Here is a 27,921-nt window from a genome sequence, read left to right on the forward strand (position 1 = left end):
AAACAATACTTATTTTTTCTGCTAAAAACATTATTAACAGTCGCTAAAAACAAAAGGCAGTAAAACAAATAAAATTTGTTTGCGCTAGGATGCTTACAAGCTAATGTTCAGTTTCTGAAATCAGACGCGTAACAAATTTATGTAACACACTTAACACTACATTTTAATGATTTGGAAAACAAATATCTGAGTAATAAGATTATTATTTTCTAATAAATATTAACTTACATTTTGGTGATTAAAAGCAACATACAAAATTATATTATCACTTGTAAACTCACAAACTTTGGCAACTTTCAAATCTGATAGAAAAATGTCTGTCGTGTGAATGTAACACACATAACGCAATCAAATCTAAGCCATTATCTGAAATTTAGTCAATGTTTTTTGTTTTATTTTGCAAAGTACAAAAGTAGGATTATTACTAATCAGTAGGTTATAACAGGAGCCCTTTCATAGATTTCTAATTTACATATGTCATGTCATGTCATAGGGTTTTACGTGCACATTCAGAACAAGCTGTTGTAGCGCACGCCGGTAGTGGGCACAAGAGCCGGCCTTGGCCGGCTCCTCCGTCCATGACAGGAAAGGTTGGGGGAGGGGAGAGGAGGGACCGCCTGCACTGGCAGGTGCAAGGGAGCACCAGCAGCCCGACCGAATCGGTAGCAGGCGGGTGGGGGTGGTGCTATGGAATTTTGAATGGGGCCGTTAATGCCAAAGAGAAAGTGGTGCGCAATGTTGATTGAGGAAGTTTGGCGTAATTTTGAACGGTCAGTCGAAAGGTAAATGGCTGAGCTAGCATAGGTTTTGATATTAGTGAATCGAGAGTAGCTCGTTAATTATAGACCTTTATGTCGCTGGTTGTCTCCCTAGGTTGCCCATAGGGCCAATTTACACACATTTTCACATTTGAAGTGTAAGACACGTAACGTGGAATGGGCCAGCTACTTGAAGTGGTGGGAATAATAACAGGGCTTGTTTATGATAAACCAAAAGTCTAGTTATATATCAGATCTCAAATTAGGAAGTAAAATTTGGCATACTGTTATTTTTTTTTAAAAGCAGGTCAAAAAAAATATTTCCTGCTAAGAAACAATATGGCCTTCTGGAAATAAGCACGGGATGTGAGAAGGGTTTGGGATAGTATGTAAAATATTAGGACATCTGAGATGTATTTTAGAGCTTTATGGAATTAAAATATAACAAAATGATCAGTCATAACTAAATAGCAAATAAGATGGCCATTTTTTGGAAAGTTTAGCAGGTGAATTGCTATTTCACCTGTTAGGTCTAAACAAGGACTGCTTTTTTGCAAGCCGCTATTTCGAGCCCTCTATATAAAATAAAAATTAAAATGTGCAGCCAAATATATTTCAAAGTCTTAACAAAATAAATGACTCGTATATTACACATGCTTAACAATGAATTAGTATTTATTTACCTTTCCTTAATATGCAATATTTATGTATGATTTTACTATTTATATAGGTTATGCCAGAAATAATAATAACTATTTTTTCTGGAATTCTTGTTTATGTTTATCATTTAGAATGTATGTTATTTTCGATTTTCGATTTATAATTTTCTTTGTACCTCAAGTTTACTGGACTGTACATTGTATTATTTGAAGATATGTTACCACAAGTCTTTTTGACAGTGTTTGTTTATATTCCACAGGTTGACCTTCTGATCAACCTAGTCATTGAACAGATGGTTAGTGATACAGATCCTGGTGAGCACTTTTTCTAGTTCTACTATCTGTATTAAGTTGTGTTTAAGTTCACTTTTGACAAACTGACAGAATTTACGTAATTTTGGAGCAGTTATTAAAATGTGCACTTATGGAATTAGAGATGAGGGCCGAATTTACAATGTCTCCATTTTTCCTCACACAAGTATAACTACATATATTTTTAATGCTTAAACATGTGCGTTAAAAAAACCCACCAAGACTTCGTAAATTTCGCTCTTACAATTTAGAAGTTAAGTCAAGATTCCTGATGAAAAAGTATTTGAAATAAAACACTTTTCACAGATGGACTCAAAATAAAACTCTTAACCTTTGATTGTTGCGAAAAGCAGCTCATGTTTGTAGTGAAATAATAGTTTGTCACTATAGTCACAATTTTAACTAAATCTTAACTGCATTCTAATGAAGAACAGCTGTCAAATATTGATAGACTTTTGTTATTAATGTAAACAAAGTACTATGCCAATATAATTTGGCAGAAATGTAAATTGCAATCCAGTGCAAATATATAGCTACATAATAACATGTTTCATTTCTGTTCTTCAAATTTCTGTTTTGAAAAAAATTCTTTTAAATGTGTTTTGATTTAATATTATTGATATTTGTAATGCAGACATCAATACAAAATTAATCGTAGTACATTTGTATTTAATTTCAGAGCTTGGTGGTGCAATGCAACTCATGGGAATTATTCGGTTGCTGTTAGATCCAGAAAACATGCTGGCAACAGCAAATGTATGTTTTATTATTAATTAGACTTATGCTTATTGGTTATTAGGTTATTAGTCCTACCAGTCCAATCGGAGGAGACTATAGGTTTTGTTTCCATCCTTCAGTCTGTCCCACAAATAAACCTTTTTTCCCAATGGCTCAAGATATTCAGCTGATTTTTTATGTATACCTTTATCATTGTAAAGTTTTACTTTTATGGCAATTTAACCATTTTTGATAGTTATGGCCTTTGAACTTGGGAGATATAAAAAAAAAAAAATTCAGGATTGTTTTTTTTGTTTTTTTACAATGCCTCAAGATGTTGAGCTTAAAAAATCAGAATGCTTGTTTAATCATGTTTTAAGAATGATCTATACAGTAGTATGCTGAGAGAAAAAAAAATTAAAAAATGCTGAGTATGCTGAGATATTTCAGAACCTAAATCTCTTGCTTAAATGTGTTGTTTTATTATTTACATTACACATCCAAATATTAATACATTGCAAGCCTTAGTTGTTGAAATATTTGAACATTTAATCTTCTTTTGGTTGTATTTGATTTAACAAGTTTAAACAAATTTTATTCCAGAAAACTGAAAAGACTGAATTCCTGAACTTTTTCTACAAGCACAGTATGCATGTTTTAACTGCTCCACTCTTTGCCAACACTGTTGAAGAAACACCAAGCAAAGGTTAGTTGAAACTGTTTGTTATGCATTCCAGTAAATATTTAAAAAATGGTCCGAGCATTTATTTTAAAATTAACACTTTTACTCTTACATAAGACATCACTGTTTAAAGGGAGCTAACACTGTGGCTCCCCATTACTCACATGCAACTAGTTGAATGACAGTAACTTTTAGCTCCCCTTAGCAGGTGAATTTTAACAGAAAAAGTACTACAAAAGCATTATATATCTGTACTAAGTATAATATCTTAAATGGCTCCTTAACCAGTGTCCCATAGCTTGTGTATGAAAGGCTGTCTATGCTGTCCTGTCTGGGATATAAAAGATCCCTTTGCTGCTTATGGAAAAATGTAGCATGATTCCTCTGAAGAATGAGTTAGAATGACCAAATGTTTGACATCTAGTAGGTGATGAATAATTTATTAATGTGCCCTAGTGGTATTGTTTTTGCCTGTGGGCCAATCTTAAACTAAATGTTTATTTTATCCGACAGTAATAATTATTGTTTAAACCAGTCAATCATATTTATTTTACCAGTACTCTTACCGAATTCTTATATTGTGAACAATTTCTTTTCTTCAGATGACTACCAAACTGCTCAGCTGCTGGGGTTGATTCTTGAACTCCTGTCTTTCTGTGTGGAACACCATACATATCACATCAAAAACTACGTTATTAGCAAGGATCTGCTGCGAAGAGTACTTGTTCTGCTCAAGACGAGGCACTCTTTTCTTGCTCTCAGTAAGTAGATATTCAGTTTCTTATTTTCAAAGTATAGACATTATGTGTGCGCACACAGATATAGAAACATTTAATGTCAATTTTAGGCATAGGAGAATAAAACATCTGTATGAAACGTTTATGGCTTAAGTTGCATAACCCATCATGACCATCTAAATGATGTCCTAAACATAATTGCAAATGAAAACGTGATTATGCATAATAAACAATTCTCATAATTTTCAGTTCTGAATTTGAGGGCTTCTTCAGTTTAATAAAGACAAGTAAAACATTTTAGCTGACGGCCATTTTTAAGTAATCAAAGTGATGCGATAATGAAGGTAATGAGCTTGAATTGTTTGTAAAGATGCCCAATTTTTGTTTACAGGTGCCTTGCGTTTTATGAGAAAAATTGTTGGCTTGAAGGAAGAATTCTACAACAGATATATTGTGAAGGGAAATTTGTTCAAGCCAATTGTTGAAGCTTTTGTTGCAAATGGAGATAGATATAACCTCCTGAACTCTGCAATGATTGAACTTTTTGAGTTTGTCAAAGTGGTGAGTACTTATTTCCACTGCTTGTTTTCCTTTTTAATATATTGTTTGGAATCAGATTACCTTTTTGTTTCTTATTCATAAAACTCTGAATTATTGTTTTCTGTAGTTAATCTTGAATATTAACACACTCCTAAATTACATCATGATGCAATATTTTCCAAGCATTAACCTAACATTAATCACTGTTCTTAATGTTACTGGTTTGTAGAATATTGAAATTTGCATGTGCATAAACCTCAGTAGCTGATGTATTTTTGTGCTGGAGTGTCATTAAACATTCATTCATTCATTCATTGTATGTGCAAAAGTTTGTTTTGTTTAACAACACCACTAGAGCACATTGATTTATTAATCAACGGCTATTGGATGTCAAACATTTGGTAATTTTGACATATAGGTTTAGAGAGGAAACCCGCTACATTGTTCGATTAGCAGCAAGGGATATTTTATATGCATCATCCCACAGACAGAGTAGCACATACCACGGCCTTTGATATAACAGTCATGGTGCTCTGGCTGGAACAAGAAATAGCCCAATGGGCCCACTGACAGGGATCGATCCCAAACAGACTGCGCATCAATCGAGTGCTTTACCAATGGGCTACATCCTGCCCCTTCATTGTATGTGCAAGACACATTTGTATTCAGACACTCGCCCTTTGCCCCAAATGAATGAATGAATGTTTAACGACATCCCAGCACAAAAATGCACATCGGCTATTGAGTGTCAAAGACCCATCCTTCGCCCCCAAGCAAAGCATATGTTAATTTAACATTTCTGTTTTCAGGAGGATGTCAAATCACTATGTTCCCACATTGTAGAAAACTATATTAAAGATCTTGATGGGGTAAAGTACGTGAAGACATTCGAGTCCCTTAGGCTGAGGTATGAACAACAACAAGACAGGTTGAAAGAAAGGGCAAATGCTGAGAGGTAAATCACTCAATAACCTACCTCGCTGTGGAGGATGGAGGTTCTGCTTTCGCCGCTTGCTGACAGTTGCGCTTCTTGCATACCCTGTTTGTTGAGGGCTGTCTTTCCTTTAGGCTGCTTTCTTTGAAATCACTTGGTTCATTATTCAAGTTTTCCAAAGTTCTGATTTAAATTTCATGGAAACCTCTTAACTTGTATTTTTAAGCCTATAGTCCATTCCATCCTTCTGGAAAAATGTTTTTGATAAATAACTTCAGTTTGGTTTCACATAAGAAGAAAAGTAAAAGTGTTTTGAAAATAACAAAAATATACTATTTTTGTGTACAATTTAGAAAACAATCGGCTCAGAAATAAATAACTGAGTAAATTCCATAGTATGATAAAGGTGTTCCCAGTACGACGGACTATAGTGTTCTTCAATTGGTATTTTAACAACAAAACTGCAAAAAATAAAGGACAAAACTTCAAATACAATATATGCTTTCATCTTAAATCCATGATTATATGATTCAGCTTGTATAAAAAAGTACTGTTCCAAGTTGTTGCTTTTTTAAAATTAAAATTAAATAGATTTTTATATTTATCAACATTGATTTCGGATGAACTTGTAAGAGAAAATACACCTCTTATCCTTTATGTTCAGACTTCCAATTCCAGAAAGCATTGAATGGAATCTGGGCTTCCCTTTTTGATAAATGCATGATCCATTCATATTCATTTGTTGCCTAACCCATTCAGATCAGGTACCCATGATGTTGCCTAAGCTTTTAGTTTTATCAGATATGGAATAAAAATGTGTGCATCTGTTAAAGCGTGTGATAATACACTGAACTCCTCTGAAAATGGGTTGGTAGGTACTGGGTTCGGATCCCAGTCGAGGCATAGGATTTTTTAATCCAGATACCGACTCCAAACCCTGAGTGAGTGCTCCGCAAGGCTCAGTGGGTAGGTGTAAACCACTTGCACCGACCAGTGATCCATAACTGGTTCAATAAAGGCCATGGTTTGTGCTATCCTGCCTGTGGGAAGCGCAAATAAAAGATCCCTTGCTGCTAATCGGAAAGAGTAGTCCATGTAGTGGCGACAGCAGGTTTCCTCTCAAAATCTGTGTGGTCCGTAACCATATGTCTGACGCCATATAACCGTAAATAAAATGTGTTGAGTGCGTCGTTAAATAAAACATTTCTTTCTTTCCTCTGAAAATGCACCAGACATTTTAACAGTTGTTATTGCTATCGCATGTTTGAGGTTGCTATAAACCACACCATAATCCTAACCAGTGTGTACAGTTTTTGTCTTATCAGAATACACCCATTTCTCCAATATCAATCAAATATGGTATTATTTCTTCTGTTCTTTTTACTACAACCAATCTGACTGGTGTGTTTTCAGAGAAGGTCGGTATAGTTACACCAAGTTATAGTCAATGATTTTGCATATTTAGTGAAGTGTATTTTTGTTATTTAAATATATGAATACAGTCTATCATTTCTGATTTACAGAGAAAATAATATTTGCAAATAAATTTAATTTTACGTTATTATTTATTAGTAATTTTAGAGAACTTTCGTATTACATTCACATATTTTTTATGACCAAAATTAGAATTTGTATGTTGAAGACTCCTTATCTTAAACAGTTAATTGTAGACAAATGGTTATTTCAAAAGTTATTAAATTTGAGTGCAATCAAACATTTTCTGTCGAATTCTTAATTAGATTGGCCTAAAGGATTTTGATATTCTGAAAGATTCTTAATGCACAAGCTGGTTACTAAGTAGGTCATTATTTCTTGCAGCCATGCAGCATCCATTGTGCGTAACAACCGCTTCAGGCGTGATGCGCGCACCCTGGAAGAAGAGGAAGAGATGTGGTTTGACCAAGATGATGAAATTGAAGATGGTGACACACCCACTCCAATGTCGGAGATCTTGAAAACCAAACTTGACGCAGATTTTGACCAAATAAATAAAATATTAGAAAGCAAAAAATGTAAGTTAACTGATATTGTGATGATTTTATTTGCAGTATAAAATACACTTGAACTAAATTATAACATGTTGTATATTTAGTTCCATGTAATATTTTCCAGGACTGTAAAATGCAGATTTTCCCACAATTCTAGATTTTAAAAACACCTGGAAATATCCTGTCCCTGTTCTTTGTTGATTAGCTGACAATAGCCTCTACTGTTAAGACCCAGCAAAGTTGTTCAGATTAAAAAAATTTTTTTTTTTAATCCAAGATCATTTTCATCCCTTGGTTATCTATTCTAAAACCAAAAAAATGCACATTTAAAAGTAATTAACCAATTTTCAGATAAATGAAACTTAAATGCACATAAAATAATTGTAGAATAGTAGAAATCTTTTCTGTCTAATTTTTACTTTGTATTTGTTTTACAAATAGTTTCAGTTTGTGTTTACTTCACAAAGATGTTTTTATTGTTTTTTGAAAACCTTTTCTGACACCCAATAGCCAATCTGTATCTTTGAGTTGGGATGTTGTTAAACTTTCATTAATTTATTCATTCATTCATGAAAATTAATTCTTGATCTTTTTCATCATCTTTTTTCTTTTAAAAACACAGCTGCTGCTAAGGAACAGTCTGATCTCAGAGAATCACCTCCTCGCCTTCTCAACAAAACTTCCACAATCAACATCAGCTTACGAGGTGGCAGCCCTGTGAACTCTCCCGGGAGTCCGAACTCGCCGGTCAGTCCAGGATCTCCCGGCTCACCCGACAGTCCTGGGTCTCCAGGCAGCATGACCAACCTGAAGGGACCAGCTCCTACTCCACACAGTTCTCCCATCAACTCTCCACAGATAAAACAGAATGCTGTGTCAATAAAGGTACGTAGTACCTTTGACCTTGTACAGTCAGGGCCTTAGGGGTGACACCGCACAGTAAGAGTGCGTTGTACGAGACTAGCTGATTATATAGCAACTGATGAAATAGTAATGTTCGTTTTATCACGATTGGTTATTCTCGTACTAGGCACAAATATTGCGTGGTGTTGCCTTTAGGTTGTACCAAAGCCAAGATGATAAATGCTGTGCACAAAATGCGTATGCCCCCAAAACTCACGCCTATATTAAGTTTAAACATGCTGACTTGAAAATTAGTTTACCTCAAAACTAGTGAAATGTTGAACTTACATTTGATTAAAATACCTTGAAATGCATGTCTTGATATCTACAACCCTTCAGCATCTCTTAACATTACATACATAATATTTCAGCACTAAAACGACCTTACTGTGCTCAGAAAATATAAAAAAAACCCCCAAGTTTGCCCAAATTAGTGAGATCTAAAGCCATGAAATGCCCAGTGATTGTAAAAACTACCGCTAACGAGTAATTGTAATTGGTAAATGTAATAGAGATAGAAAAAAGTAAAGCAGTTCTCTCTCTCTCTCTCTCTCTCTCTCTCCCCCCCCCCCCCAAATTATTATGAGGAATTGTATTCCTCAGTACATCAAAGTTAGCAATTCGTTACCGAGTTGACATTATAATAGACTGGGGGGTGGATGAATAAACTGAAGTATTCTGGGTGAAAATAGGTTATTGAAATTCATTTTGAAACGTTATTCTTTAAACATAGTTAAATTCAAAGAGATAGTGGTAAATATTAAATCTGTTCCTCTTGGGTACCTTACCTCAGGGTTAAAAATTAACATGAAAACCATGGTCGCCAGCAGGGCCAGTTAAAGAAAAATGTTACTGGCCCTTCTCAAATTCAACTAGCCCTCCAGTTATCACATTGAAATTGAACATTAGAATGTTCTTTGTTAACCTTTAGACTACTGGATTAATATTTGACAAAAACCATGTTGAGTGGGTACAAGTTTATAATTTTTACTCACATATATTCACTTAAATGTTTTATAAATACATAAAATAAAGTTCATATTTGAATCGGTAAGTATTATTTTCGTGTATTTTTCAAATTTTTGTGATATTTTATATCAGTTATTGTTGATTAAAGGGACACACCCTAGTTATAGTTATTTGTCAACCATTACGGCGTTGTTTTTCGCTATTAAACCCCATTTTTCACAAATAAAATTGCACTTTACTTACATTTTATTATTTAGAATACACATTTCCATTCACCTGAAGTGCTTTTTGGTAATCCTGATGTTTGTAAAACCACGAAATGCATTTTTTGCATTTTTTCACAAGACGTGCTATCGAGAAAAAACCGTTAAGCAAGTGAGGTCCAATCTATTTTTAGAGGGAATCTTCCTGTGTAAACGTCACAGATGTTGGTATACCACGTGACAGTTATCATTTGGTTCGGTTTGTTTTCTCGTGCACGGTTCGCGCAATCAACATCCGATTTGTTGTTGTTCATTTGTGAGATTTTTCTTCACAGTTCGTGAACATTTTCAGTAACAATAAAGTTCAGACAAGTAAGTGTCTCAATACAAAACGTTACAAACCCTTAAAACCAATAATTTTGCTAAGTCTTAAGATATCTGGAGAGGGGATACAACCAGGACAGAACAGTTGGAACATGTCCAGGAGAGGTGAAAAGAACGTACCCCAAGTCTGTGCGCACTCTGTGAAATTTGTCATGACGTAGGCATTGTTGTGCTTCGAGCGACATCTACCGGTGACATCAGAATACTAACTTTCAAAATTATTTCAAGCAATTAGGACATGGGGATTCCCATGGTATTTATCGATATAAAACCTGCTTTTTCACTCCATTTGATAAAAACGTGATCTAAGTGTGTTACAGGTTTGTAGATTAACCAAATTATAATTTATTTTTGCTGGATGGAACTAGGGTGTGCGGCTTTAAAATTAGGCAAAAAATAAAAGAGTTGCGTTTACTTACAAGCATTTGTGGCTAGCTGTCGGTATTTATGTCCATTATTTCCAATAACAGTAGCTTTCTGACCAGAATTTAAAAAAAACCCCAAACTACGAATCGTATCCCAATATATGGTGATTTTCGTTGTTGGTAAAACAATTAAATTTATATCAAATTAGCTGTCACAATTAACTATCGATCCCTGAAAATTACTGCAACATGCCACCATTGTTGTGAAGCAAAAATACTTGCTGCAAACTACTTTTTCAACTCAAAATTCCAAGGTATTTTCCGTTGAAAAACTTAGTTTGTCTTTCGTTTCCTGTTAATAAATCGCTTTCGGCAAGTTGTGTGCTAAATGGCGGGAAATATGAATTGAGGAATGCACTGTATACAGTGTACAGTATGTCGACTGGCGTGACGTCGGGCAAGATATCTCACCTGCAGTAGTCAGAATGTTAAATAATAACCATATACTGACTGTATATCGTCTGTTTGCATCAAAAGGAATCCGATAATAAATGAATAAAGTTAACATTAATATAAAAACATGTTATTAAGTTTTAAACCCATACCAACTGAAATAAAAAAAATTGAAAAAGAAATTCATTATAAATAAAAAAACATTTGTACAAAGTACATTTAATTATATACAAATTAAATATCATTTTAATAAGAGGTGAAAACAAAATGCTAGAACAGCCAAAACATGCTGTTTGACTTGCATTGTATATGAAGTAAAATATAATGCAGAAGAACTAAAGGTAGAACTGCACATGCTTTAGTAAACTAGTCTGGGAGTGGCAGTCCTCTGGCGATGGAAGAGTGATGAAAATTTCAGTAAAGGATTTCCTCGGGAGTGGCTGTCCTTCAGTAGACAAGGCACTATATAAAGATCCATGGAATCATCCATTATTTTGCCAAATGCTCATTCGACTCTGAATTGTGCAAAGAGACGGCTCCGGTCATGTATTACAGTTTTGTCATTCAGATTACCTTGGATTTTCCATCAATTGCCTTAAAAAATATATCACAAAAGATTTTAACCTATGCAATTTGTAAAGAATTTTATTTTTAATTTGGACTGATATTTTTTCCTCAAATTTTTTAGTTTGAGATGGTATGGGTTTGAAACTTTATTCATTATAAAGTTACCTGCCAATTCATCGGTACCCTTTTAATGCAGACGGACAATAGTCTCAAAATGAATATCTTCTGCCTCAGTAAAATGTAGTGTGTGTGTGTGCTTGCGTGCGTGCGTGTGTGAATTTGGATATTTTAAATACTACATAGTAGGCTACTAATGAAATAAATTTGATTCAGTTTCAGTGTGTTTCTTTTTTTAACTGGCACCATACTTGCCAGACCCTAAAATCGATGGTCACCCAACGGACTATCTTTGTAAAATTCTTAGTCGCCCATAGTTAATAAACTGCTAATTTTCAACCCTGTTACCTATATGTATACATTGGGATTTGAAGATAGTTTTTAAAACAATTTTAATATATTTTATTATACATTGTATATGAATATTTTTTGTTTCACTTGCAGCCACTTGTTGGACTTGTTGACTATCCTGATGAGGACTCTGACGATGATGAGGAAGAAGAGTCTTTAGCTCCCTCAGCAAAGCGGCCACGGATAGGAACGTAGCATCAACTGAAATCACAATACTGTTGTCCTATTATCCTAGAATGAGCAGACGGACGATGCTTGCAGAGCCAGAGCAGTGTGCACCACTTGTAAGCAAGTGCAGACGGCAGCTGTTGATTGTCATTTGAATTCCTCAAGTGTCTTCATGTCTGTGATCCAGGCTTGCCATCTTGCCTTAAGTGGCAGCAAGGTTCCCTTCAGCGTACATGGTGCAGTGTCTTGGATACAAGCTGGGGACACTTGTCTCTCCTCATAGAAACATGGTGCATTGTTCATTTTTTAAATTTCATTTATGCTAAACCATGGAAACTACAGGCAAAGAGAAAAACATTCCACTTTATATTCTAGCATGACAGCTTTTTGTCTGCCCGGTTGATATCGACCAATAGACATCAGTGTCAGATACGGGCCACCACTGGATGGTAAAAATTTATTTCATCACTGGCAGATGGGTTGATTGAATGAAAGGTGTTTGATTGGAAGAGATATATATTAGCTTTGTGTGACCGAAAGCCAAAGAAGCGAATTTTAAGGAGACACATGTTCTTTTGTACAAAGTTCTTCAAGACATGCAAGATTTGTCTGCTACGGAGCATTCGAGCAGGAACAGATCAATTTTAAATGTGAACAAGGCCATTGTTAACATTACAGATCGAGCCATATTTGTTTGTGTGACAAATATTTATATTCATTCTGTTCATCAATAGAAGAAGTCCTTCTTTTGGAGGCATTACTATACTTTCACTCATATTGGCACTTTTAGATTATGAACTCTGATCTACCAGAGGTAAAGTACTTATTTTTTTGGACAAAGACAAATAGGCAGCTTGTTCGGGTGTTGATTAAAACATTTGAGTGAGATGTCTCGAACATTAAATGCAATGAAGTCCTATGTATATTTTTGTGGCAGTGAGATAAATGTATATGTGACCATGTCTGGGGGAAAAGAGGGTACAAATGAGAAAATAGGGCAAATATTTTTTTATTGGTATTTTTTGTTTATAGCTAGTGGTTGGTTATAAAAGTACAATGTCCTCATATTTTGGCTCAAAGTTATAAATATAACAACTGGAATCTTTAATGTGTAGTAATTAAGAGATTTTTCTTCATCTTTAAAAAATTCAGAATGCCAAGAAGTTAATGATTATATTTCAGGAGTTGAAATACAGAGTGAAACATTATTTCATTGTCTAAATGAGTCCTGCTTTGAAAATGGTACCTTCCTGACTTCCTAACAGTTTGACAATTGAATACAGAATTAATTAATAACAGTAATTTTGTCTCAGTTACCCGTAAAATATTTCCTGGATACACATGAAGCAGAACAAAAAATCCTTTGACATATCACATTCCACCCCTTAAAAATGACCAGCATTTTAATATTCAGGGTTCGCACACATCATGGAATTTGAGATTTAAAAATCCAGGTCTGTAAACGTGGAAAATCATAATATAGCTTCTGCCCCCAACTCCATCCTAAGAAAAAAAGACACCTGGAAATAAAATTTTAATAAAATGTATAATTCTTAAATCGGTAAATCTGATCGTTGTCTAGAAGCATAAGTCCTGAACTGGCTCCAGTTAGAATTAGTCATTTGATAGGTATTTGTCTCCCTGCTATTACAGCATTACTTTGCAAACGTAATGCATACAGTTAATTAGTCGTACGACTGGTATTGTAATAATTTTATGGCATTACATTGCACACGTAATGCATACATATGAGGAACAGTTAACTGTTCTTTGCTGCCTTAATCCCAAAACACACCAAAGCTGTGCCTGGGTCTACGATGGCGAGTATGGTTCCAATCAAAAATGAAACGTGCACTGTATCGAAAATTTACAAAGCACAACGCTCTGTGCTGGCACAAAGTACAGATCTGGCAACAGACATCATTAGAAAATGCGCTGTATTTTCACACTGCCAGACTGGAAGCTGCAGCCTGAGTTAGCTGTATTTTAATTTATTTTTCTTAATAAACAACAGGAAAGATACATCAATCAAAGTAGGATGCTAATAATTATTGTTGGTGTTTACAGAAGAAATTATATCTAAAGATATGAGCGCAGTTAATATATGTTGAAAACCTGTAAGAATTACAGATCCAGATGTCAAAATACATGGTGTCTTTGCCAGTGTTTGTTTGTTTTGGGCCTAAACTGATTTTAGCAGTGATATTACTGTTTTAATACAAATATCCACATGTACATGATGTACAAGTTCATTTCTAAAATTTAAATGATAATCATATGGTCATGGAAATGTATTATTTGGGTCATGGAAAGTCATGGAAAATCAACTTGAAAAAGGTGTACGAACCCTGAATGTTATTTACCATTAAATATAAGAACTAAATTTCCAAAAATACTCATGTAAATAAAGAATAGATCTTAAACTTGGTGTTTATGTTGACTTTTGTGATGCATCTGGGTGAGTTTTGACTTAATCTGCAATTCCATTTGAGTGTTCCAAATGTAACCTGTGGTGTCCACTTCGAATTACATAAGGAGCCGCAGTTTTAGTACAAGTGTAAAGGAATTTATTTTGCTACATAACATGTGTTCTTGTCAAGACTATTAAAAAAAAGAGAAGATATTTAAAAACTGTACATTAATTAGCTTTGTTGCAGTGGGATGTTATTTTGGAAATTACACCTACGAATGATTATTTTACATCTACCTGAACAGCATGATTTCCGATATTGTACAAAACACTTGACCAGGTAACCCGAATTATACTATAAAACAGCCATAGTAGTGCACTCTGATCTTGTGCCCAAGTCACACTTTAAGGTGCCATTTTCAAAGAACCCATATAGATGACAATTAACCGTAACATTTTGTTAACTGTTTGTTTGATTTAATATATCCTGAATATGTTCATGAGGACATACCACATACCACATGCCATTTCAAACGTTATCTGTGAATGATGTCATGCCTTATCTGTAGTTTTTTTTTTTGCAGACATGGTCACACCGACACACCATGTACATGCGCGCGCGTGCATGCGTGCGTACACACATATATACATATACAGACACGCACACACAGGAACATGCACACACACACACACACACTGATATATGATGATGGAAAGAAATGTTATGGGAGAGCTACAGAAAGAAAATGCATATCAAATTTTAAGACATACTTTTTTTTACTTTATGACTGGATGACTGATAAATCTTCAGCTGTTCGCAATAGTAGCTCTGTAGGAGCTTGCTTCATTTAAGCATTATTTATTAAGATAGTTTTATAAGAAATTTGTATTTCAGTGAGATAGTTTATAGTTTCATATAAGGTGTTATCCCCTGCCATTTTTAATTGAAACAGACGGATTACTCTTTTGCTTGACTGTCCTTTGAGTTTTGTGTTTAGAACTGAGTGTTTCTCTCCAGCATGTTTTATGTTCTAAGAGCTTTTGCACACATTATATAGAAGATGAGATGCAACACTTTCTAGTACCCACCACTACAGATAACACTTGATTTGTCTTAAGCATTTCGTTAAAAAAAAGTTTCTGAAATGTATGTTTGTGTTCATTTATGTCTTTGTTTTTCCCCAATTATCTACACAAATCTCTTACAGTTTATTTCAGTTTTGGTTAGTGCTCTTGTTTATAATAGTGTCTCAACTATATGTTGTGTATTTTTGTGTGGAAATATAAAACCTTGTCCTAATACATATATACTAATGGTAATGTCACCGATGAGTATCCCGTTTTCTACAGTCACAATTTGTATCTGCAGAATATGATGACTGGGAAACTTGTAGTGTTCAGAATGATAGTGTTTGCTGTCCGTTCAATATGTTGTATACAGAATTGATTGCAAATGCCTGCAGTCATTCTTCCATTCTGAACCTGCTATAGTAATAAAATAAACTTTTATCCAGTTGTTTTTTTACTGACCAGACTTTTAATCCTGAAGGTTTTTTTTAATGCTGCTGATGGAACATATTTTCACATTTAAAACAAATATAACACTGCTTATTTAGGGGACAATATTTCAAAAACTTGGGTAGCTGGAAGTCTGTTACCTAGGTAAGCAATTGCTTGGTTACCAGAATTTTATTTGCTTAACCTGAACTTGCATTTAAAAGATCATATTTCCAGCAGTAAACTTGTTCATCATGCATTTAAATGACCATATTTCCAGCTGATATTGTAAATTTAACAACAATAAAGAATTAAAAAAAAATATTGGATATCATTAAATAACAGTTTCTTTATATGGTAAAGTGCCTTTTGGAACATCTAAGGATTTACCACGTAACCAGTAGACAATATATTATAGCCTGTTATTTAAATTTTTTTTTTCAAAAAATCTAAATCGCAACACATATCACCTCTGGGCATCTTTATTTGTACCACCTATTCCAGGCATTTAGTTGAGTATTAATACCTACCACCTACCTTACATTTTGTCACAATGCTTCCAGATACTTCACTCCTAACTGTCAGTTCTTTATTTGCTGTCAACAAATACAATCTAAAAAGTGTATTACTCTGATTGTGATCACAATCTGCATTATGTGTGTGTGTGTGTGTGTGTGTGTGTGTGTGTGTTCTTCCATTATTATTCATGTGCGTTTTGTAGGTGTAGTAAAGTTGGTGATGACATTTTCAAAACGGGGAGCATTCTACCAAAATTACTGAATATGTCTTATTAATATTAATATCATGAGTTGGATTTGGAATCTGTTCATCGATGTCTGACCAAGACATCTTGTTTTAGACATTACGAAAACTATTCAGCTTAAGCAATACCATAGTGTTCAGCTATCCTATGTTGCTCTTTCTGTGCAGATTTGGCATTTATTGTAGGGTATCCAGGACATGAGCTTCCAGAACGTTTGGTTCCATGGGTAGACTATGGCGCCGAGGTCCTGGCTCCATATGTAGACCCACATTCTTGTGTAGTATGATATCTTAATTCTGTAACGTTTTGCTATAAATTCAAATGTGAAATTAGGGTTGTGATTTTTCAGCGTTTTATCTGACTTAACATGTGGGTTTTTTTATTATTATTATTATTATTATTATTTATTATTATTATTATTTTTTTTTTTAAAAATAAAATAAGCTTCATAGACTGAATTGTACCGTAAATACTTGGAAATTGTATTTTTTAAAGAGTGGTATACATTTCAACTTTTAAAACATAATTTCAGCATTTATTTTTAAGTGGGTATCACATCTCTTAAAACAAAAGATACATGCAATACCTTGACGGTGCTTACAATTTGAAAAACGATGGTGAGCAATAAATTGCTCTCCTGAAATTATATAGGAGAGCAGTTGCTCATAATGAATAAATGGAAAACAAATTTGTGAGGTGGTGTTAAATTTACCTAATGCCTAAGTATACTGGCATGCAAGTGAGAGTAATTGCTTGTGCCAAATCATAAGAACTGCTTTTATGTTGCTGATGTTTCACGATAATTTCATTAATAAAACTTAAAAATTCAATAACATTGAATGTAGTGAGAAATAAATTTTTAGATTATTTTCAGCATTTGTGCTTTCAGTCATAAGAGGTATTAGACATTTGTATATTCAGTCAGTTGATCCATGTACAATAATAATAATAAAATATCGGTGGCAAAAATAAACCACCGTGATAACATTCCAGTAGAAACAATAATGTACTTAAATATTTTATAGTATTGTGGCAGGGGACTTTCTTATGTAAAAGAAAATATTCTTTTATTGCCTTTTAACTATTGTTTTGTTATCGACTATCATTTTTGACGCAGGTATGTTCACGAGAATGACTGTTTTCATTATTTATAGTTACAATAGTCAGGTTACTAATCAAACGAGTGAACCAAATTTTATTTCTGTTTGATTTATTGTACAGTGTGTTATTTATTACTGTCCGATTTGATCATTGTACATCTTGTTAATTTGTCACCTGAGCTCTCCCTTAATGTTTATAACAAACCTTCAATTATAAATAAGTCTTTAAGTTCCATACGAAATTGTGCCGTAGCTGTTTTAGCTGAAATAAATTTTTATTATGTAACATTCATGTTTAATAAATAATTACCATGCCAAAGGTATGGTTTTAGTATCAAGAGTTAATTTTTATTTTGCCGTTTTAAATACAGGTTGTGTGACGTCAGCAGAAGTGGATGATCTGTTCTGAATGGTCTAAATATTAAGAATCATTCTAAAGACAGCAACTTAGAAAGAACCACGTACACATTTCTCAAAATGTAACTAACGTATGGTGGCTGGTGTGTGTGTTACGCGTGCGTGTTTTATGTGGAAGTGATTAGTTGACGCATTGGCCATACTAACTCTACGCCAAAGACTGATGGGAAATGACAAGTCTGTGGCATAAATGACCACTAGATATCAGCATCAGTCAGAACTAGGATGTGGATATGGGCAATGAATGATGAATGATGTTATGGGCTGCGTTATTGGGACGAAATGACCTGCAATTCAAAGGAGAAAGAAATGAAATGGGTGGGGGAGGAAATCGTATGTATTATAATTAAAAACATTTTAGACTTTAAATACAATTTAAAGTTAAAGAAATGCATCATTACCTTTAAAATCCACATAACGACAATTATAGTACAGCTCTATTTTCATTAATTTGTACCACCAAAAACCAAGTTGCCATTTCAGAATCCTCTGGCAGGCTTACTATTCGTATACATTCGATAGTGAATCAACAAACAATATAATAATTAATATATATTGGTAAACTTTATTGCTACAGTTTGAAATGTGAAAATATACAAATATTGCAAGAAAGAAAGAAATGTTTTATTTAACGACGCACTCAACACATTTTATTTACGGTTATATGACGTCAGACATATGGTTAAGGACCACACAGATATTGAGAGGAAACCCGCTGTTGCCACTACATGGGCTACTCTTTCCGATTAGCAGCAAGGGATCTTTTATTTGCGCTTCCCACAGGCAGGATAGCACAAACCGTGGCCTTTGTTGAACCAGTTATTTACACCTACCCATTGAGCCTTGCGGAGCACTCGCTCGGTGTTTGGAGTCGGTATCTGGATTAAAAATCCCATGCCTCGACTGGGATCCGAACCCAGTACATACCATTTTGTAGACCGATGGCCTAATCACGACGCCACCGAGGCCGGTTGCAAGAACGTTTAAATAAATCGTGACTGTCAAACCTGCCTTATACGACCAACGAGTACTAAAAGCGTGAAATGTTTTGTAAAGAAGCAGCCCATTTGAAAACTACATCGGCTTTTGGGTGTGTGAGAATGGTAAATAAAAATACAAATGAACAGATTATCAACATTAATAAACATTTTAATCGAATTATCAAGACACACCACGAAAATCGCCAACATAGTACAGAAACAATTTATCACAGACTAAGCATTTTAAGACGAAAATAAGCATTTCGAGAATACTGCTAAAGTAATACGTATCCTAACTCGAGGGCCATAACTGGGAAAACTTGATCTGTAACAGAAATGATAAAGCTATACACAAAATTTCAACTCTTATCTTGAGACGTTGCCAAAAAGTCGGGGAAAACACATTTTTGTATCTCCTACGTTCAAGGGCAATAACTGAAAAATTAGGTCATCATTAAAGTCCAATTTGATCTGTAACTAACAGTACATGATATAGCTATACACATTTCAGCTCAATATCTTAAGGCATTATGGAAACATCATCCGGAAAACAAATTTCCGTATTTCCTAAGGTCAAGGACCATAACTGTCATAAAATGGTAAATCACCATGAAAGTCAAACCTGATCTGTAACTGTACCTGGTAAAGCTATACACACAATTTCAGCTCAGTATCTCAAAGCATTGTGGAAAAATAATCCAGAAAACAAATTTCTTTATCTCCTAACTTTGGGCCATAACTCAAAAATGGGTAAATGGCTATAAAAGTCACACTGGATCTGTAACAGTACATGGTAAGCTATACACAAAATTTCAGCTTAATATCTCAAAGTAGTGTGGAGAAAAAACCCCATCCGGATAACTATGTGAGACGGACGGACGGACAGACAGACAAACAGAAGGAAGGATATGAAACCTAGGGTTCCCTCCGGTTGGACTGGTAGAGATTAATAATATACGCCTGAAACATTAAAATATCACAGATGCTTATATACAAATAGTTTCCAGAAGCATCGTAGAAAATGGTTTGTTTGCCAGTCGTAAAAACATTGATATTGTTTCCACCTCTGCACCATGTGTAGTGAGAAACTGCGCTCGTACTAAATTATCTCCAATAGAAGAAAAATTAAGCTCTTCCGGCTACTGGCACTGAACAAACTTTAAACTGCCGCCAAAGAAGAAAGGATGAGAATAATGGCTATTTTTCATGCGTTATTCGGGAAGACTTCAAACTTCTCCATTAAAAAGAGGCCGTCGCAAATAACCATCTTTAATCCAAGACAACTGATAAACAATAGGATGTGTTTAATATACATTAGTTATAATGCTGAAAATGGGGTTTGTGAAAGGGGAGAGGGCCGCCGGAGGTGTTTCAACATGATCTTAATTTAATTTTTTGACAGGCAAAAAAAAAAAAAAAAAAGGGGAGGGGTGCCCTCGCCGTTTTCCGTAGATCCATGCCTGTCTATAGCTGTTATGAAAGTCCACAAGATGCAGATTGATGAAGTCTAAAATCGTTCAATTTACTCGAAGTGTTTATACGTCACTGGTTTAGTCATCCAAATTCGTAGTACATAAATACTGCTATGTCCGCTATATACCAATTGTCTATTCTGTAACCTGGATGTGAAGTCGCTCTTGATCGCTTCCCTCAATTGATAACTGTTTGTGACCTACCACCAGTACTGAAATAATACACGTTTCAAACAACTTGAAATTTAAATAACGCATTAAGAGAGCCAGAGTCTTCGATACTTCCATAGATTGTAAAGTCTCCTTTTGATTTTGGCTCCATGGGGATTTCAAATATGTCCCCATTCGTGTTGGTGAATACTTTCTTGTCTACCATTAACCGTTTCATGGACGGTGCTATACAACGCAATAGCGTGCTTTCGTTGACAACAAGGTCCCCATTTGCTGGTTCGAGAATAATGCAGTGGTGCTTGTGGGCTGAGGACCAGTAATAAGGGAAAGGATGATAATTCGGCGTTGGTTTCTTGTTGTCGATCAGGAAAGAGCCAACATATTCGTGAGTAGTCGATTCTGGTTTCCCGGCAAACAGCTTAATGGCATAAAACCCGACGTTATTCAGTCTGGCCTTGATGTTAACGTAATGTGGCGGGCGTGTCATCTGCATGTATCTATCGAGAGAGTCGCTCCCCTCGGCGAATTCGAGTTGACATGACACAGGGGTGTGATCTGTAATGACCAGACTGAGCTCGAACTCGCCGTTGTTGCAGGTGAAGACGCTGTGAGAGAAGATGTTTCGGTTAAATCCGCATTCGACTGCCACTTGTTTGGCTCCCCATGCACCTTTGTGTTCAGGATATGGCTGCCTCGAAGAACTCGTTCCGCTTGAAACGATTATGTATTTTACAATGGACTGGTATTGTCGCTCATTTTCGTTGACCTTCCCGAAGATCATAAGATCATATTTTCCTGGAATAGGAGGACGAATGTGTATGCTGAATTTGCCGTCAGTCGTCCGCTTTACCATGGCGAAGTTGTTGTAATCTTTCTTTGACACACTCTCGTTTAAGTGGCACATGACATCTAGTAGCTGTTGACGTCTTCCCTGCAGTATGATATCCACTTCTTTATTCACTGTGACGAACTGTTCCCTGTGAGAAAGCATCTCGACATCCCATTCTAAACCATACTTCATCAGATTTACATTTCTGTTATACTCATTTAAACTAATGGGGCGCTTCATCAATTGGAATGCACGACTTGCTGATTCGTCCCCATTCATAAATGGAAAATGTGCATGGACAAAGAGTTCAGGGTCTGTAAGAAAATACACTTCAGTGAATTCCTTTTTAAACATTTTGTCGGCAAGGAAACCGGCGCCCCACGTGCACTCGACAAGTCTCCATTCCCCTTTTACGAGCACTATGTTCCAAGCGTGGTTGGTTTTCGAGGTGGCCGTGTAGGGGATTTCTGGGTTGTAACTATATCCCTTGGCAAAACCCGAGACGACATGGCACGGGATGTGAGCTAATCTGAAAATAGTCATATTTTATATTTATATTTAAAGAAAAGCTACAAAAATTATATCGTGATGAACGTGGTATTTGTGTACTAGAGAATTTTTTTTTCATGTGTTAGTGTTTTATGACTGCTAATACCGGAAGGTAAATGAAAATGTGATTGTTTTGTTTAATGAACCCACTAGATCACATTGATTATTAATGCTTGGCTATGAGATGTCAAACAGTTGGTAACTTTATAAGACTATATGTCAAAATAAGTTATGTAAGTTTTATATGCACCACCCTACATACATAATATCACATATATAACGGCCTTTGATATGCAGTCGTGGTGCACTGGCTGGAACGAAAAATAGCCCAATTAACCAACCAACGGGGATCCATCCTAGACCGCACATCAAGCGAGCGCTATACCGCCCCTATGAGGTATAGGAGTATTTCATTACTCTTTCAATTTAAATCTCCAAAGTTAAGTGGGGTGTCGGTTGTTTTATAAAGTATTTTAATATGTCACAAAGAACATCATCATACCAGAAGTAGTCCCCACACTATAAATGAACATGATACAGCAATATAATCATTTTTGATGTCGAGAACACCTGATATCATCACCGTTTTGACAGTGATTCACGAGTACACGGCATCACAGCTGTCTATAAATATAAACACGCAAGTCTCTCTTGTTCAGGTTTAAATTTGTCAAACCAGTGTTCAAATGGCAGTCCTCCTGCGAGCAGATTAGGACAGATGTATCGTCCTGGAGATTGGCAGTTCTTATTTAGACCTGATAGTGACTCATGGTAGTTTCACGACAGTGTCAAAATGTCACTTTGATTCTACCTTGTGTAGAGATACAAGTTTTGGTTGCGATAATGTTTGTCTTTAACAATTACATTAGTAGTGCATTTAGGTTTGTAGTTACATTTAGCAAATCATTACTATGGATGATCCATATGGAGATTTAAGGATAGTAAACCCTTTTTCACTTTGTATTTTTTTGTTCAAAATAATTTGTCAAAGAGTTTTATCCAGAAGTTAAATTGCCTGAATGTTCCTTAACTGTAACAATGTTCTGTCCGTGAAAACCATTTATTTTAATGTTAAGTATGCACGCGACATGTTTAATATGTTTTGACTCGTATACATTTAATATCTAATGTACAATCATACAACAACATAAAAGGACTGCTGAAAACATGATTGCGATGGCGATGGATGTTTAGAATCGGGATATAGAAAATATATTAAGGACCAAATTACAGGACACAACATACTTGCAGAAATTGTCAAACAAGTCTCCATAACCCTGGCAGACTGCTGTCCCACTCTGTAGAACGGACTGGGGATCACCTGGTTTGTGGTTTCCGCTAAAGAACCCCTCAACGTCATAGCTGAACCAAAGAAAAACGAAAACAAAGATCAACTAAGAAAGAAAAGTAGGTCTTTTATTGCACTCTAAATATATATTTCTGATGCTCTGTCCTAATCAGAGGCTTGCCGCATTCTGTATTCAATTCAAATAAATCATATGGTACCAGTATGTTATGCTGCAGCGAAGTTTGTTCGCTCCAACTACTACCCTTAAAGAACAAAGAAGGGTTTTGGCGTAAAACTTGGTTCAATAGGAAATTGCCCCAGCAGTCGTTTATCTTAAAATCTATTTTGATAATAATCACACTGATAACATTTCAAATTTCCATTAAACAATGGAAAGTGATGGGAAGCAAAAACGCCAAAATTAACCAAGATGCTCTTTGGGGTCATCGGCCACCCAATCTGTAGCAAGACAATCTAACTTATTATTATTTACAACTGTACTTAATACAATATACTAACCATATAAATAGTATGACTATACAGTACTCCCAACACGAGGAACCTCTGGGGCCAGACCCGATAGTCTGCCAAAACCTCATTTTTGGCTGAACCTTGAAATATTTTTAAATATTCAAGATACCTGCCAAATCACGTAAATGGCAATATCTCGAATATTTTATCACCAATGACAAAACTGTTGATGGTAGTTTATGGATCAAGGAATTGATTTTAAACTACCGCCAGCTAATTAAAGCATGACAACATCCACGATGGCCGCTACTATAGCAGCTAGAACAAGGAAATTGCAATTATCGCATTTTACATTCACTGGAAAAATATTTTGATGTTAGTGATTGGGTTTCATGGTCAAAGGAATTCATGTATAATAGTATCTTGCTAATTGAGATATTCCATTATCATTTAAATACAATATGGCCACCAAGAGTAAGAAGTGGTCATATCTTGCATTTAGTTTTAACCCTAACAATAATTTATTTATATGTTTTAAAGTATCCGATATATTGCCAGTTCTGTGTTTTAGCAGTCATCTTGAATATTTCAAAATGCTCATGGGTGCCAAATTTGGCACACTTCGGATCCTCAGTCAGTACCTTCCAAAGATGCAAAAGGCACAAAAACAATTGTGGGTACTGAACTGCAAGGTTTAGTGACCTGGCAAACACACTATGGTGACCCCCGCCACAATAGAGTAACACCAACGGGCCACCGTGGAAGGGGTATTCACATCCACATGAACTAATATGGATGTCGAAAATGTTTAGTCTTATAACTTCGCAATAAAGATGTTTTTAAGAATTCTAGAGTACGGTTTCATATTTTAAGAGAATTCTTACCTGATGTTGTTTGTTATCCAGCGGTAGAAAGCTCGAACCTTTTCTAGATCATTCCTTGCAGGTTGAATTAGGTATGCGACAAGATCTTCTGGTGACGCCCGTACTCGGGTCGGCGCCTGAACGTATAGAACATACATATAATAACAGTACGTTTTGTATTCTCTTTATATAACATACAATTTACTGAGTTTTTATTCAATATTTTAAAGTTACAAATGTACAAATGAAATGTATCTGCTTGAATTTTTATAAGTAATCTTTCAGTTTCTTAGTTTGCTGTTTATTGTCTTCAAAAATTATTGCTTGTGTTTTATAATTTGAATCCGAACCTGGTTTGCGGTTTGACCCCCTAATGCCCAAACCAAGACGTATTAAAATAGTATTATTCATCGTTATCATAGTTTGTAAGTAATGTTGAAGAATCACTGCAGGAAGAGAACTACTCTTTCAAAATAGTATCATTCATCGTTATCATAGTTTGTAAGTAATGTTGAAGAATCACTGCAGGAAGAGAACTACTCTTTCAAAATAGTATCATTCATCGTTATCATAGTTTGTAAGTAATGTTGAAGAATCACTGCAGGAAGAAAACTACTCTTTCAAATTAAAGGAGGGCGGGACGTAGCCCACTGGTAAAGAGCTCGCCTGATGTGCGCTCGGTCTAGGATTGATCCCCATCGGTGAGCGCATTGGGCTATTTTTCGTTCTAGCCAGTACACCACGATTCGTATATGAAAGGCCGTGGTATGTGCTATCCTGTCTGTGGGATGATGCATATATAAAAGATCCCTCGCTACTAATGGGAAAATGTAGCGGATTTCTTCTTTAAGACTACATGTCAAAAGTATCAAATGTCTGACATCCAATAGCCGACGATAAATAAATCAATGTGCTCTAGTGGTGTCGTTAAACAAAACAAACTAACTTTTAACTTTCAAATTAAAGCAGCATTATTTTTAGGATTTTCTCTTCTATTAGACAATTTGGAATGTTTTAAATTATACCATTTTCTGTATCAAATTATATAAAAGTACTATTCATTACATAGCTTGCTCCAGAGAAAGATTTATACATTCCGACACATTACTGGCAACTGGTTAATTTTAGCAGTTTTAAAAATAGAATTGTACCTATGTAATAACAAAACAAAATGTTTGTTATGAGAAGTAGGAAGTATGTTGCGCCTAAGCAATCTTCCAGTCATGGAGGTTTTCTTCGAACTGCGATAACTTTTCTATTCATTTTATAATGGTATATTTGGTACAAACGAAACACTACACGGACTACAACTAATATTGTTGACAGAATTATTGAAAAACACGGTGAAAAGGTTTCAGTCCAGCTCATTTTGCCCGAATATCTCAAAATATATTTTGCCCGATTATGATAGTTTGCTCCAGCACTGGGAGTGGGGAAAGGCATCCTGTCTCGTACGCTTATGTGAACAAATAATATAAATACCATAGTTTGACACCCAATAACTGATGTATTTTTCGTGCTGGGGTGTTGTTAAACATTCATTCATTCATTCATTCAAATAATATAAAATTGTTTAGATAGCTATGGCTAGTTGGTCAGTCTGTACTAGTAGGCTGCATTCAAATGTTCACTAAACTGGTTTATGCACTTCACGGTAAATCGAATCACTTGGGAACCAATCAAATCATCTGTGAACGTTAGTGCAGAGTAGAATTACATGCATTTCCCAAATATGTTAACACTTTATAGAATATATATATTGATAAACTTACTTCTAAGGCGTGTCTGTCAATAGCGGCAAACATATTAAGGTCGGGAATAATGTCCTTTTTCTTGAGTCGAGGTGGTGCTAAATGAGTTTGAAGCACAGAAGAATTTTCTCTCGGTGGTACTCGTGAAGTAAATGTTTCCTATAATGATAATAATAATAATAATAATAATAATAATAATAATAATAATTAGGTTCTAGCAAGATACATTTTAAAACATGCTTTGGTTCATGTATTAATGAGATTTTACACAAAGTTCTATATTTAGCCTAATTTTGTATCACGAAGTGGCAAAACTAACGCTATTAGAGTATTCATTTAATGTGTCTTGTAGACTCTTCACATTTTTGCTTTTGAACACGACATAATGCCATATTTCTGCCACTACAAATTGTATTGTATTGACCAAAATGAATTTTAAACATCTCAAGAAGCAGCTTAACAGTGTCCTTACCTGATTGCCATTTGTCTTTTGAAGGGTTTCCACCCTCGTTGAAGATCCGCACCCCATTATCGTTGATTGATCTCCCTAGATTAAAAACAACAGCTAGTATATGGCAGATACCAATATCATACTTATAGTTTTATAAAGAAAAACATCAACTACAACAAAATAGCCACACCAAAAACAACTAAACAAATATACTGACGTCCAAAAGAAACTTTACAGGGCTTGGAATTGTATTATAGAAAACCAACAAGTGGTATCATGGGATACGAAAAAAAGAAAAGAAGAAAAAAAGTTTGTTTTATTTAACGACGCCTCTAGAGCATATTGATTTAAATCTTATCATCGGCTATTGGACGTCAAACATATGGCCATTCTGACATATTTCTTTAGAGGAAACCTGCTGCCGCCACATAGGCTACTCTTTCTGATAAGCAGCAAGGGGTCTTTTATATGAACTTTCCCACTGACAGGACAGCACATACCACGACCTTTGATGTATCAGTTATGGCCACTGGTTTGAACGGAAAATAGCCCAAACTGCAAATGTGTCTACTGAGAAGGATCGATCCGATGGCCGACCGCTTCACAAGCGGACACGCTACCACTTGAGCTACATCCCGCTCCCGTGGGATACGAAAGTATCATTAAGTTCAACATCTAAACGTCACAATGCACTTTTTAGATACATGCAAAGTGTTTGAAAGGCGGTTTCTAAATTGGTTATTTTCGATTAGTAACAATATTTAGCAAATTATTCTAATTTTATATATGTAAAGGTTTTTTTGGACGTCAGTATATTTATATTAGTCCGTGTGTCTTAAACACGGCAGTCAAGCATCGAACAAATGTTTGGTATAAAACCTGTCATTCCGATATTGGTGATAATCAACTGTTTTCATTTCATTGCGTATAAATTGGTTCTAATCATGTTTTGTGAGATTTAAAATACACCTTTGTTTGACGAGGGGTGATCTAATGGTCTAAGCGTAGCATTCTAACACATAACGATGAACTAGGCTAAAGGATACTGGCAAAATTTCGGCCAACACATTAATAATCACATAGAGGTGATCTATTAATCTCT

General features: G+C 35.2%; 2 protein-coding genes across 2 annotated transcripts in view; one reads left to right on the plus strand and one right to left on the minus strand.

Annotated features, from left to right (window-relative positions):
• LOC121371497 (serine/threonine-protein phosphatase 4 regulatory subunit 3A-like) overlaps nt 1–17,911 on the plus strand; it is a 55,248-nt gene extending 37,337 nt beyond the window's left edge. Inside the window, exons 8-16 of the mRNA XM_041497428.1 lie at nt 1,678–1,732; nt 2,409–2,485; nt 3,050–3,152; nt 3,731–3,889; nt 4,257–4,426; nt 5,215–5,360; nt 7,158–7,351; nt 7,950–8,212; nt 11,733–17,911. Coding sequence (XP_041353362.1) covers nt 1,678–1,732; nt 2,409–2,485; nt 3,050–3,152; nt 3,731–3,889; nt 4,257–4,426; nt 5,215–5,360; nt 7,158–7,351; nt 7,950–8,212; nt 11,733–11,834 — 1,269 coding nt within the window. The 3' untranslated portion in view covers nt 11,835–17,911. The remainder of the gene's footprint in view (nt 1–1,677; nt 1,733–2,408; nt 2,486–3,049; nt 3,153–3,730; nt 3,890–4,256; nt 4,427–5,214; nt 5,361–7,157; nt 7,352–7,949; nt 8,213–11,732) is intronic.
• Nucleotides 17,912–18,847: 936 nt separating this feature from the next.
• LOC121371500 (kyphoscoliosis peptidase-like) lies at nt 18,848–26,995 on the minus strand. Its single transcript, XM_041497432.1, has 5 exons — nt 26,841–26,995; nt 26,390–26,527; nt 24,639–24,754; nt 23,241–23,357; nt 18,848–21,975 (listed from the first exon to the last, which is right to left on the minus strand). Exons 1-5 carry the CDS (start codon nt 26,895–26,897, stop codon nt 20,676–20,678), a joined length of 1,728 nt encoding a protein of 575 aa, XP_041353366.1. The 5' UTR covers nt 26,898–26,995; the 3' UTR covers nt 18,848–20,675.
• Between the last annotated feature and the right edge of the window lie 926 nt (nt 26,996–27,921).

This window comes from Gigantopelta aegis, chromosome 4 (assembly GCF_016097555.1).
Source record: "Gigantopelta aegis isolate Gae_Host chromosome 4, Gae_host_genome, whole genome shotgun sequence".
Taxonomy (NCBI): domain Eukaryota; kingdom Metazoa; phylum Mollusca; class Gastropoda; order Neomphalida; family Peltospiridae; genus Gigantopelta; species Gigantopelta aegis.

What these genes read in the sequence shown, in the direction of transcription:
- LOC121371500 (XM_041497432.1), bottom strand. Translation starts at nt 26,897, where the DNA reads ATGGGGTGCGGATCTTCAACGAGGGTGGAAACCCTTCAAAAGACAAAT. An exon ending in TGGATAACAAACAACATCAG is followed by an intron (nt 23,358 to 24,638) that starts GTAAGAATTCTC and finishes TCTTTGGTTCAG; the next exon opens with CTATGACGTTGAGGGGTTCT. An exon ending in TTGTTTGACAATTTCTGCAA is followed by an intron (nt 21,976 to 23,240) that starts GTATGTTGTGTC and finishes GACTATTTTCAG; the next exon opens with ATTAGCTCACATCCCGTGCC.